We start from the raw sequence: 13,962 nt of genomic DNA, 5'->3' as shown, positions 1-13,962 counted from the left end.
TAACCCTTGAGGGAAAAAAAAGGGAAAACTGGCACCAACAGCAACTGTCCCTCAATGTCTGTCCTTTAACTCGTGTCTCAAAGACACACATACACATTCTGACAAACACACACGCAAAGGGTTCCAGGCAGCCTCTTGCTGAGAATAAAGGAAAAGACACCATTTGTCTTCCCGTCACCTCCTGTTCCATTGCTGTCCCCTGCATGTCAAATTGTTTTATTTCTCCAGTTAATCCTTCCACAGGCATGCATCTCACAGTAGGGCACAGTCCTCCCATATGACTAATTTAAACATGGTGCACAGTAACCAGAGTCACAAATAAAAGAAGGCAAATCAAAACAGCATTTATTATAACTGCTACATTTATATAAATGCGGGTAAAACGCATCTCCACAACACAAACTCAATTTAAACCAAGTGTAAATTTCATTTGCTTGTCTCTGTCAGTGCATGACTCATGGCAGTGTGAGTTCACTTTGTCGGTCTCTCTCTGTGGTGTTCTCCTCTGGGTGTTGTCCCCTGCTGGGGCCATCCCTAAAAGACCAAACCCACAAATTAAAGGTTGAATGTTATACACACACACAATACTCACATTGGGCCTATAATCAATAAATACATGTGGTGCAAATTTTCTAAATATTCCAGGAATTAATCTTGAAGGGGCAGTAATATGTATTTTCCAGGCACATAGTGACATTTTATGGAATAATCACACAACTATGTTACCTTCAGTTTTGCACAACTGAATGGTTGCCATGGCAGACACAAGGATTTACAAACATGTATTAAAGCATCAAGACAACACTTTATGTATGGTTTTGATGAGGGGATAACATTATAATAGGATGTAAAGGTCAAAAAGTAGATTTTACATAATACTGTCCCTTGAAGAGACCTGTGATGATGAATTTCCATAGGGTGTACCAGTTGGAGGTATAGTTTATGTGTTGTTAGTGGTGCCATAAGAAAGTATTAGGTCACATTTGAAACCAGCAGACCCCTTTGCCATCAGACAAATTTGCAATAGGGAAACTATTAGACGATCACAAGCATTTGGTTTGACAAAAAGTTTGAAAATGTTTAAATAGGAAATGGGAGAAAAAATACATTTTGTGAGCAAGAAAGCACTGAAATGTAACTGAAACAGAACAGGGGCAAAAGTTGATCTTTGGTCTCTGTACAGACTAAAAGATGTAGGAAAGCATCTTTGACTGTGTAAATGCAGCCAAGTATAACTGGAAGTTCTGAAAAACAGCAGGCATATCAATGTCATCCACTTCACCCACACATTCTGATAATATTGTTACTTAAAGAGCTCCTCTGTAGATGTCAGACAACAGTGGTGGTGCATAAAAGATGTACTGTAAATTAACATGTTAAGTAAACCACTTGCACCAATGCCCTTAAATACTCTAAATATTTTAGGTGACTCAAAGGCCTTTTTAACAGAGTGCTACATGTCTCAAGAATTTGTAAAAGTATGTTGATTTCGTGTAATAAAACATTTGCTGTGTTAATATATTTTTATCCTGAGCTTTTCAAAGATTAGATTTTTTTTTTTAGTGGGTCAATCTGAGCTGTGTATCACATCATAAAATCCACTTTGCTTGTACAAATTCAATGGTTACAGCAACCTCTCCTGAACCAGAATACTGTTTGTTTTTGACTCCATGTCGTTCACTGGAGATCTCTTCTCCATTACTGAAGGTTGGGATAGCATTAAATGATCTAAAAAAAAAAACAGCAGGTTTTTTTAAGGTAGGAGAGAAAGCATGACTAACAGTTGACAAAGTAGCCGCCTGAACAAGTGAGGATGCCCTAAACACAGAGTTTTGCTAGGCAGCAAAGAATTTGGCTGAGTACATCTTAGCAACTACAGCACTGTTTTTTCTGCTAATCTTTGTTCCCTATAACAAGGTAGATCATTTACCACTGCAGACACACATGCAGCATGTAAACCTGCAATTAGGAGACACCTGTTTTTGTGTGTTTCATTGGCTGCATAGCAATCTCTTTGAATCCAATGGTACATCCAAGAGTTTCTGGCATTTAGGATTTTTTTTTGCCAGAAAACAAAGCAGTGTGTCTGCAGTGACATACTGAGAGGACGTGGGAAAGGACTGATAAAAAACAAACACTGTAATGAATGTGGTGGAAACGTCCTCAACCAGTTGCCAAGGAGCCTGAAAACATACTGGAGAAGATACATTGCTGATCAAGCAACACCACTGATTTCATAAAACTTGTTTTTATGAATTACTCTGTTCAATTCAAATCTATGGATGGAATAAACTTCAGAGTCATTTCAGTACCAGGCCTCTAGAGCAGAAAATACCCTCTATATACTGCAGTATCTAAAGGGCATAGACCCTTAAAATTATTTTTAAAAATACAAGGAAACATGCTGACACACACACACACACGCTCTTTCACACTCTTTTTTTTCACACATATAAACATTGAACAGCACATTAGGACTTAGTACCTAACAGGATGTCAGGGCTAAAGTCATTGTGCTGGCTAATGATCCATTACACATTTCACATATCAGGCAGAGAGAGACTGACAAGCACCACAAGGAGGGAGAACAAGGAAAAGTAGAAAGATTTAAGGTTGGAAAAGCAAAAATACACATACAAATTGTCAGGGCAGAGGCAAAAACTTTCCTTTTTAGATTTAAACACACATACCTTCTTAAATGTTCATTAACTCTTTAGGATGAAACTTTTTTTTTTCATAAAGTCATAACTAAGATTGTGACAAGACTTTTAGTACTGTGGTTGAATTTGGCTGAAGATGTATAGCATTCCAGAAAAATAGGAATTCTTCTGGGTCGCAAAACTCTGATTTTGAGGTTTTGATCATATTTCCATCAGTGTTTAAACATAACAGACTAATATTCACTAGTAATCAATGCCAGATAATTTTCAGTCAATGTGGTTTGGTTCTCTCAGGAATCAGAATGGTTGGGTGTAAGGAAGCATTATGTTGTGATGACAAATCTATCTGCACTCTTACATGCTGATTCACATAATAATTGTAAAAAACAAGGACACATGGATGCATAGACTGCTTATGCAGTAAAAGTAACCAGCTGAATGTTATGCACCAATTCAAATGTTGACTCTCGTCTTCGTTTTCCCCTCCACTGTCTTCTGACTCCAAACTGAAAACATGGGTAGCTTTTAAAAAAAAAAAAACAGATATTAAAGAAGATTACTGAATTTTTACAAGTTAGTTTTGTAATAAGGTAACATGCTGGTCACAATTTGTTTATTTGTAAATTTATTTACATATGCACTGTGCGTTTGCCACAAGTTGTAGATCCTGCTCCATAATGTGCAGCATTCGTGCGGTCATGTCAGTGTCCATATCAGGGTCCTCACAGCCAGTCTGGTCCACACTACAGATCTCCATAATCACTTGACAAAGTTGAGAACCTGCCAGAGCAAATTTTAAAGACAAACAGGCGGGAAGAAGAGGTGAGGGAAAGAAGAAAGCATGATGAGTTTGACATAATGATGAAAACGTTATTGAAAAATAAATTCAGAAGATGTCCAGAAAAACCATCGCATCTTTAAATCTGATAAAAATATGGATGTTTCAATTAAAATGATTAGTTTTCTATTTTGATTGAACTGCACCTATGTCTTTTCCTGTATAGTGTCATGAGATAACTAACACAATAGTTCACTAACTAGTCGACCATTATTAACTTACATATATAATTTCACAATCTCTAAGTAAAAATCTAGCTGAAATATGAACAGAATCTGGACATTTTTAAGTATTGGAAGGCAGAAATGAAAACCTGTATCACCTCGCAATGTTTGTTTCTTCATTTAATTTAACCTTGAATGTTCATTGAAATACATATTTTCTGCTTGAGAGTTTTGGTCCATATGATTAGCACAAATTTCACACTCAAATGTTTCAAGTGGGAAAAAATAAACAGCTAACAATAAGACAGACATACAGTACACACAAAAATAAAATGATATGGTTATAAAATGTACAAGGTTAGTTAGTTCAAAGCCTATTTTACACAGAAAAGGCAGCAAAGTCTTTGTTAAGACTCAGCTCTGAATGGCTGTAGAGCATTTATTATTTCCTAATAAAGGACAGCTACTTAATATTTCCAAAGAAACTGCTTGTTCACCATAATAAGTTAATGCACCGGATCAGTCTTAATCACTGGCATCAGGTGGCTGCGGGCTTCTCAATTAAAACTTAATTGAAAGAAATCTGATTACCCCATTTACTACACTGATTTTAGTCATTCAGTGCCTCACAAAAAAACCCCACAGAGGTTGGTGACTGCTGCACAAATGCTGCAAGAACAACACTCACCTTCTAAGCTGTATGAAATCAGATTTTATCTGTTGCATTCCTTCACTTTTCAGCCTGCTTTTTCCTGGCTGAACCAGTCATTGTGTTTGTAAAAGGCATGGTAGTGATTTGGTTATGACAGAGTATTTGTTAGTCTTTTCTCGTCAACATGCTGAAAACTGAAACATTAAAAATATTTATAGCTTTCTGGTTAATGATTTTGAATCTTTGAAAAAGGAAAGTACATGTACATTAAAATCTTATTTTGCCCCAGAATAGTGACCAATGTTTCCCTACTAACTCAAACTGTCTTGGATTGAGAGCTCTGGTTTATCATTGAAGAAAAACATCTGTGGACAAACAAGGCAGCAATGACAGGTTCACGTTGTTTGAGTTCTCCAACGCAACTCAGCCTAATTTACTTTGTCAAAAACTCCAGAAGACACAGGTCAGGTGGAAGGTAGGGCCGCATCGACTGCATTTTTCTGCCTGTTGGCCGATTACCTTTAAAAAAAAAAAAAAAAGCCTGACCTGTCAGTTCAGATTTTGGTTGATACCAATTATTTTTGTCTGAAATGTCGCTAAATATAGCAAAAATGTTGCTGAGTTGGCAACAGTGGGGTGACTATTGTTAACTGCAACTGTGCAGACGTGACCTGGTGGGCCAGTCTATCAGTCAAACCTCTTTCACAGGAGCAGACCTGTCAAGTCTCCCGTTTTGGCCGGGAAACTACAATTTTTTTTGTTGTTTGGGTTTTTTTTTACCCCCTTTCCCACCATGCTCCTGTATTAGAATTTTCCTGTAAATATCCCATATTGTGGCAACGCACCCTCCGCTCTTATGTTGGTTCCCTCCCCCACACACCACCTCTTTGACAGTAGCACTGGACGGCGACTTTTCCCATATACACCAAAAGCCAAAACTCTCTTGTGCCAGACTATTGTTTGCCTTTGACAGCAGGTTGTTTAATGGAGATCTCTTCCCCATTTCTGAAGATTCGGATAGCTAAAATAATCTAAAATACAGCAAGGCTTTTTATAGAGGAGAGATAATGTAGCGGAAGTGGTTGAGGAGAATAAAAAAACCTTGGTGTTCATCTGGACAGCAGGCTGAACAGGAAATACAACAGTGAAGCCGTTTACAAGGAAGGAGTTTAAACCGCAAGATGCTCCATATATCTGTAAGTCTGTTGTGGAGAGTCTAATATTTTCTGCCATTGTTTGCTGGGGTAGAAGCAAAGCCAGGGACATAAAAAGGCTAAAAAATCTGGTGAAGAAGGCTGGATCTGTTATGGGAATGACTCTGGAACCCTTGGAGATAACAAAGCAATGAAGAATTCTTCAGAAAATCCAGAAATTTATGAACAATCTTCTTTATGAGACTGCACTGAAACAAGAGTTTTTAGTCAGAGGCTTCTTCAGAACTGCTGTAATACACAATGCTGCAGGAGATCTTTCTGCCCAAAGCCATCAGCATTTACAACAACTCTTTGAAGAACCTCGACTAATATTTAATTTTCCTGTGGGATTAAGTCAAGATTCTTCAAAGAGTTAAAATGTAGCCTTAACCTTTTTTTTTTCTTGAGCAAGAAGGCATGGGAGTTTTTGTGGTCCATATCAATGAAGGAATAAACAACAGATATTATATTTAATGATCTACAAAGATGAGTAATAGTATGTCCTCATGCATAGCAAGTTCAAAGAAGCAAAACTGCCAGGGCTTGAAATCATGCAATAGAAAAAGGTAAAGGCAGATTTTTTTCCAAATGATTGGATGGAAAAAAAGAGTGCATATGTTCCAAAAGTGCCTTAATAACAACTTATACTGTACTGCTGCTGAGGGAGCTTTCCTTTAAGAGAAGATTTGTTATGATTTGTAAATAGTGTTTTTCTGAACACTCAAGAGTTTCAGCTCTTGTTTTGGTAGATGCTCTGTTGATTGACGGATGCAACGACAGACGCAAGAATGTGGCAAAAGAAATTCTTTGAAAATACCTACAGAAGGAGTGAGTGTTAGACAGAGATAAGGGGAGGCGTAGTGGAAGAAAGGCAAAGGTAAAAGGAATGCAGCTCTGGCTACAAAGAAAGAGTGAGAGATACAAAAATGATCACAACAGTTAGTGGAATGAGTGGTGTCTCATCCCACTCCACTGCGAGCCACATCAAATTGAATCAGATTGAACATCCATCCCCACCTGCTCACTGTAAATTACATTGAGGCCCCCACTGAGAAGCTATGATGGTGTGGCTGAGCATGTGTATGTCTGTAGCACAGTGATTCCTCATGCTGCTTGCTGTCTAACCAGTTTCAGCTCTTGTGTTAAAGATTTCACTCTTTCAATCTTCTATTGTCTTCTCACCCCACCTTCTCTCCTCCCTCTCTGCTGCTGTTCCTGTCTCCAGGCCAGCTTAGAACCTCCACTTAAAGCATCACTGCCGCCTGCACTGTCAGAGTAAATGGCACGGGAGGAAAGACGCACAAAACGAAGAGCTTTAAAATGCATCCGAACATAGATACTTCTGGACTAAATTAATTTCAATTTAGAATAAATGTTCAGTTTCCTTCTGCTGATAGAGTGTCACACCCATTAAACGTTCACACATTTGTCAACGTTTTTGTTATGATACGACCACAAACCAGAATGATTTTTTTTTTTTTTTGGATTCGGTTTGATAAACAACCTCAAAATAGTGGATCATTTTTAAGTGGAAAAAGAAGCGGCACTGCATTTGGTACAGCACTTATTTAACCACTCATGAAATAAAATCCAGTGGAACCACTTGCATTCAGACATCACCTAATTAGTACAAAAATGTCAAGCTGTATGTAATTCAACCTCTAAACTTAGAAGTTTGTTAGATAACATTAGTGAACAGAAAGATCTAAAAGTCACACAATCTACAAATCTGACCTTTTTAACAAGTCATATTTGTAATGTGACAGACTTTCTGTGAATATTGCAAGGTAGTGCAAGTCTGAACCAAGTTTATTTTGTACTGAAAACTTCCATGGCAAAGAAAGTCAATGCAATATTTATACCCTCCTAACAGTATTGTTGTAGATATCTATATATTTGAGTCATATTCTATTGCAAACTTTTTTCGTGTCATAAACCGACATGTTGGTATAACATCAGTGTCAACTACACACAAATAAAGAGACTCAAAAAATGAAAACATCTACGAGTTCCCCATTCAAATATAGTTCCAAGAAATGTTTAAAATAGTCATTCATGGCACACGTGATTATTACCAGAGATGTTTTTGGTGTGAACATTCTATATATTTAAAAACAAAAACAAAACATTGCACTTAGTCACTGGGAAGACGAGAGAATGATATACCTGTGGTTAGCTTTGTTAGTGAAAATAAAGGTTCTTGAAAAACATGTTAAGGGCTTCTGTCAAATTGACAATTTCATTAAATAAATTGAGTGTTTAAGAGTGGCAAAGCATTCTGATATATCTAGCTTGTGTGAAGCTATAAAGATTTTATACATATTACGTTTATTGACAAAAGACTGAAAACAAATGTGAAGAGAAGCAATTTAATAAATTTTGCTGCTGAGGTTTTTTTGGCCAGTAAATCTGCATTGGTGTATGGGGATTAAATCTTGATGACTGTTGTGTAGAATATAATTGAAACTGAAAGAAATCCTGATTTTTAGAAGTTTTGCCCTGTCTGTTTTAACAGTAACTATAATCAATGATCAAAGAGAACGCAGTTAATTGCAAAGTTAAAATAAAAAAAATAAAAAATTAACTAAATCACAAAAACCTCTTTCACGCCATATGTTAGCTCTTTCAATAACCTACTGGCTTTATTGCAATAATTTTATCATTAGCTCAATGAAGTGTTAATGAGAGTATAGCAGCTGAATTCACTTCTCTATTAAGCCTAAATTAGAAGCACAGAATGGAAGCTTCACTGACTGGAAATGATTCTTCTAGAAGAATGTAGGAAATATGCAATTTGATTATCACTCAAACTATTTGGCAGGTAGAAATAGAGATTTTAAAATACATCTTTGAAATTTATGTGGTTTATTTCTAAATGTTAGAATATAATACAAAGTATTTAACAAAACACCTGTGAACTTTGAATCAGTCAAAGAAACCTCCCTGTTAAAGTGTCAATGTTTTCAAATATAAAAATTACAGAAAGACAATTTAGAAACTGAAATGTGATAATAGAATAAAACTAGAAATTAAAAAGGTGCAATAATAATAAAGGTGCATCGTTTGTTCTAACACGTTTTGACTTTATTTCAAGTTTTGGCATCTGTCCGTCATGTTTATCTCTTAATCAGGATATATGAAAAATACCGATTGATGTCCCATAGAACACATCAAATACTTGTCAGAAATTTCAGTGTTGCTGTGAGTCTCTTGGAAGTTTCATACCTGATCAATTTTGGAAAAATTAAGTTTTAGTCCCTTCTTACATTTTCTTAGATTGTTGCTGATTGCATTTAAACAACAATGTTGAATTTTTGCAACTTGATTTCTTGGTAAAACTATCGCTTTTTAATTTGTGTTTGCCTCTCTGCAAACTATGATGTCGACTTAAGAATGCAAATGAGCAGTGTCAGGGAAACTGATAAGAAAGTTGAAATGTATTTTAGGTTAATCAGATTCAGTATAATTGTGGTCTCAAGATAACTGAATGCGGAAGCTATTAAAAAAAACAAAACACTAATCTTTAAATATCTGCACATGTGTGGGCTCAACATATAAGGAGTGACATATGGCTGCGAAATCCAACACGGGACATGACAGCAACAAAAGTTGAACATTTTTCAACTTACTTGTGTCGTGTTTTTAGCTTGCATATGTGTCATTTTGGGTCTAAGGTATAGACACAAAATAAGGCATAATCTGTTTAAAAAATGTCCATGTTCACTGTCATGAACTTTTGGCTGTAAGAGGAATCTGGTGGATTAATTGTGTACAAAATTGAATTCAGAGTAAAGGAATACAGAGCAGTAACAGGTGGCACCCAGCTTCCTTAAACTGTTCAAGGACACACATAAAAATACACAGAAGAGTGTTAGAAAAACGTGTCCAGATGTTTACCAGATGTTTTGAGTTCATTTGCTGACATTTCTTCTCTCTGGGTTGAATGAATTTGAATTCCCGTTGGCTCTGCATATCTGTCCTTCATCACTTCGCAAAGCAGGTATTCCTCAGAGTGACATCCAAGGCTGCTGTGTGAACGATGCACTGAAGTTACAGAAATGAATAGAAAAAGTAAGAAAGAGGCAAAGACAAAGCTGACCACGACATATATTAACCTGAGAATGTAAATGACAGATCAGCTAACAAACACCTCGAAAGACTCAATGTTAATTATTCAGACTGAAATGTGCAGCTTTGAATAACATAATATTTAGATCTTTAAGTTCTTGTCGTGTAACACGCATTCACCTTTTTGATGATTAATATAATCAAACTTACCATAAAGAGCTTACTTTTAAGGCATTTGATTAATGCTTATACTTTTATCTTTAACAAGCATAAACATCTTCATCTATACAAATCTACAACCTCAGTTAGTTACTCCTAGTATTTCTGCATTTATCTCCCCCTGATACAGTCTACCAAACTTACTACAATCTCTTATATAGTCAGGTGATATGATAATATCTGTATCAAATCTGAGGCATCCATACTCAATGAGATATTTTTCTGAAATGAGATATACTTATTTTGATTGCAATAGCTTTGACAAGATTAAATATAATTAAATGACAAATATACGATATGTATTGTTTTAGAATGTTATTGCAAGTAGCAATGCCTTTACTTTGCCATACAACTGCAAAGGTCAACAACACATAAATGGCATAAAAAACATAAATAAAAACCCAGAAGTGAGTCTCGCAACGCTTTGGGGATACTAATTATCCCAAAGTTAAAACAAATAATTTTAACCAAAAGGTTATGTTTTCAGATCATATTTAAGGTTTCCTTTATCAGTCAATATGATAATTGCAGTGACAACAAATCAATAAAACAAGGCTCTAGGGTAAAATGGTTGAACCACTAAAAGAAGCAAAGCTCCCCAATGATTTCTACAATATTAGGCACTCATTCAGGCTGACAGAGCATCGACCAACTCAAACAACAAACAGGAGTAACAAAGGTCAATTATCAAATCCTGCACAGCATCTTTTCTATGCACCAATAGTTTCCAGTTTTATTATAATAGATCAGGACATTGTCAATAGTTACATAGAAACATGCAGGTGAATTTAGTTATTTGTTTATTATATTTCAGCATTCAGCAGTATTAGGACCAAGGCAGTAATGCTCAACAAGACTTTTCAGCCAATCACGATAGCTGCAAAGCAATTACTGCTTTTTCCTTCTTTCTCTCCAGTGGTCAGCCAATTAATTAATGTTATTGACTGCACCGAGAAGCTTCTAACTAGTCTAAATCAGCAAAATATAAGAAGACAGTCATTTCTGTTCAGCTAAGGTTTTTTTTTGTACATCTAGCAGTTTTCCCTGTACCTGTACATATCTTACTGGCAATTTTGTCATATCATATCTCAGTATTTAGCTAATTTTAATGTGCAGAAAGTGCATATGGTCTTATAAATATTTTTCGTTGCATCTAATTATTTTCTAAAGCTTTTTCTGAGACCTTTATTTTTTCTGTGCTATGTTCCTGTCTTTCTCTAGTTCTTGTTTTACTAGATCTAAATGCAACAAGAAACTGCATACTGACAACATTGTGTCCAAACCAATGACAGCCCAGAGCCCAAAGGAAGAAGGAATGCAGAAAAGGTAGAGGTAGAGACATGAGATGTGTTAAATCTCAGTAAATAAAAAGAAATAAAGAAAACAGATGGAGGGCCATAAAGACTCGTAAAGTGTTCTCAGGATGATACTGCTCTCCTGTTACTTTTCTGTTTGATTATCTTTGGAGCTTTAACAATGGTTGCAGAGACTGTATAAGATTTGATCAGTAGTAGGCTGCACTGTGCAAGAAGGGTAGCAATCCCCCTATAGAAAGTCTTCTTAAAAGACTTATTTATTTCATATAACTAAGTTGTCATTCGTCAGGAATTCACCCAAAACAAACAAACATCTCTTTCAGTGTCGGAATTAAAGTAATATAAACATATTTAAACATAACTTCAAAATTGGCAGATTCAAACAAAAGAAGAAACATCTAATATGAACCATTTGGCTGGTTAAATTATTATATATAATTCAGTCCTCATGTAATGTGTTCAGGTATCATGCTATGCACAAATCGAGTAAGCATAATTTTTAAGGAGTGAGAGACTTAATGAATATAACTAAATGGTACATACATGGTAAATGACCTGAAATTGTATAGCACTTTATGAACCCCAAAGCATTTCACACTACTTTCAGTCATTTACTCATTCATGTACTGATGGTGGCAAGCTACCAGATGGTAGCCACAGCTGTCCTGGGGCACACTGACAGAGGTGAGGCTGCCACAAGGCCCTCCACCGAAAAGCAAGGCCCAAAGAAACAACGATAGAAGGAAATGGAGCAGCAACTGTGTGTGTCTGTTTCACCAAGAACTGAAGAACTAAACACAGGTAAAAAGAAGCACACTGACTCAGAAGCATTGGCATACACACATTCACATACATAATAAAAAGCACATCTGAGAAAACCTCCCTTTGGACCAGCAAGAAGTAAATTGTCTGTTGCTCCCCCACCCATCTCTCTTGTTTCGCCAAGCAGCTAGAACTCCTTTGGGTTTAAAACTCATTTTCATCTCTCTTGTAAGCTCCACAATTTTTTACATATTTGTTGAAAACCCCATCATGAGGCCTTTGTAATATGAATAATGCTTGCAAATTGGTAAGTATCTCCAAGCAAAAGTTGGACACAGAGGTAATCTTTACAATCAAATCCCTTGAAGTAAAAAAACAGCAGTGACACTTCCTGATGCAGCTCTCAGGAAAAAAACATGATCCAGATTGATGAAACCCTCTGAAAGTGAGGCATTAATATTCAAAAACAACCCTTATGCATATCAAAACACTTTCCCCTTTTAACCAACCTGTTGGGTCTGAGGCACGCACTGAAAATTGGCATGTGTGAAGTCTGTCACAGCGTGTCTGCTCTGGTGAGTCTGGGTGACCGGTATCCGTGTCCAAACCTAAAGGCAAAAACCCATCCAGATCACAGAACTGCTCTGATCCAAACCCAGCAGTCTGGTTTAGCATCACCTAAGGGGATATGAAAACAGATGGGAAGACAAAGGAGAATGAGGGACAGAAATAGATTCAAACATTTTGTGTTAGAATGAGAAAGAGAGAAGCCACACAAAGAAGGAGAGCAAGACAAGACAAAAAAACCCCAAAACAAGTAAATATATATTGGAGCTTATTAAAAAGAAGGATGACACAACAGTAACGAAACAAACCATGAAAATATAGCACATAAACCAGCAGAGTATGGGCTAAAGTAAAATCTACCATCATTGTAACTTTTATGAACCCAAGTAACTGAATTTGTATTTTTCAAAGTCGAGCATGTAAATACATATTAATAAGACAAAGTCTTTTAATGAAGATTATTCCCCGCTCCCCCTGTTTCCTTTGTTTCCACTTGATGAATTGATTTTTAATTAACCCCTGGAGCTGGCAAGAACATCTCACAATTGTGTGGTGTGTTTGCCGTTCCTCCCATGCAAGTGTCCTCCTGTGAGATAGGAGTAAAGTGAGCAAGCTCTGTTTAGTTAAGATTAGATCTGATACATTAGCATGCTAGCCTTGCATGACACTGCAGATGGGCTGGGAGAATGTAGGGAGAAAGGCAAGTGGGAATAGCAATGCTCAGAGCAAGAAAGGAGCAGGGATGAGGAAAGAAAGGAGGAAGTCAGGCTAAAAGATAAACATTTAAATGGCAAGAGACCAAACAGTGATACTGAACAACCTGGAAGGAATGATATTTCTTAGTGCAGAATATGTTCTAATAATGACTAGCTGCCTCACGTACAGTGAAAATGTAAGAAAAAAAATACATGGAAAATGGAAGAAGAAGCCTATAAAAAATTAACAAAAAGATTGATCAAGAGACATGAAAGGGAGTGAGAGTAAAAGAAATTGATAGGAAAAGAGACCAGAAAAAGTCTTGTGCAAAGAGAGAGAGAAAATTAGAAAAAGAAAATACTATCTAATGATTCCAGGAGCAGTTTGATTTAGGTCCAGAGAGTCCAGATAACCACCATCTTTACAATCATGAACATCATTTTATTCAAGCTTTTTAATAAAGCGTTGGCTGCTCCTCTTTTTTTTTCTTTTCATTTCTTTGCTACGGTACGAGGGATTCAAGTCATTAAATGTTAGATTACTCATTTGAGACCATTCAGATAGGTCTTTTTTTAATCCACTCTGTTTCAGCTTTCTTTTATCAATGAATTTCACTATTAATACCACAGCATTGTATATCTCAAAGTTACAGATAAATCATGTAATCTAATTACATTGATACCGACATTGTCAAATAGAACAGAGTAGCAGCTATAAAAACTAACTAGTTAGCCATGGGTCACTGAAGTTCCTTTATTTTAGTCAGTGAATAATATCAAACATTATAAACGTCTAAAGCTTATATCTTCTGTGGCACAAGGATAATT

The 13,962-nt window shown here is 36.3% G+C and overlaps 1 protein-coding gene across 4 annotated transcripts in view; it reads right to left on the bottom strand.

Annotated features, from left to right (window-relative positions):
- Positions 1 to 319: 319 nt before the first annotated feature.
- The window catches only part of zbbx (zinc finger, B-box domain containing), a 42,429-nt gene continuing 28,786 nt past the window's right edge, over positions 320 to 13,962 (bottom strand). For all 4 annotated transcript variants that reach the window (XM_044120329.1, XM_044120330.1, XM_044120331.1 and 1 more), the window contains exons 12-16: positions 12,382 to 12,550; positions 9,405 to 9,551; positions 3,294 to 3,440; positions 3,110 to 3,182; positions 320 to 534 (exon numbers count right to left, since the gene is read on the bottom strand). In XM_044120329.1, coding sequence (XP_043976264.1) covers positions 456 to 534; positions 3,110 to 3,182; positions 3,294 to 3,440; positions 9,405 to 9,551; positions 12,382 to 12,550 — 615 coding nt within the window. In that variant the 3' untranslated portion in view covers positions 320 to 455. The remainder of the gene's footprint in view (positions 535 to 3,109; positions 3,183 to 3,293; positions 3,441 to 9,404; positions 9,552 to 12,381; positions 12,551 to 13,962) is intronic.

The sequence above is a fragment of the Gambusia affinis genome, linkage group LG06 (genome assembly GCF_019740435.1).
Source record: "Gambusia affinis linkage group LG06, SWU_Gaff_1.0, whole genome shotgun sequence".
Lineage (NCBI taxonomy): Eukaryota > Metazoa > Chordata > Actinopteri > Cyprinodontiformes > Poeciliidae > Gambusia > Gambusia affinis.
This window is presented reverse-complemented; position numbering and strand designations above follow the sequence as displayed.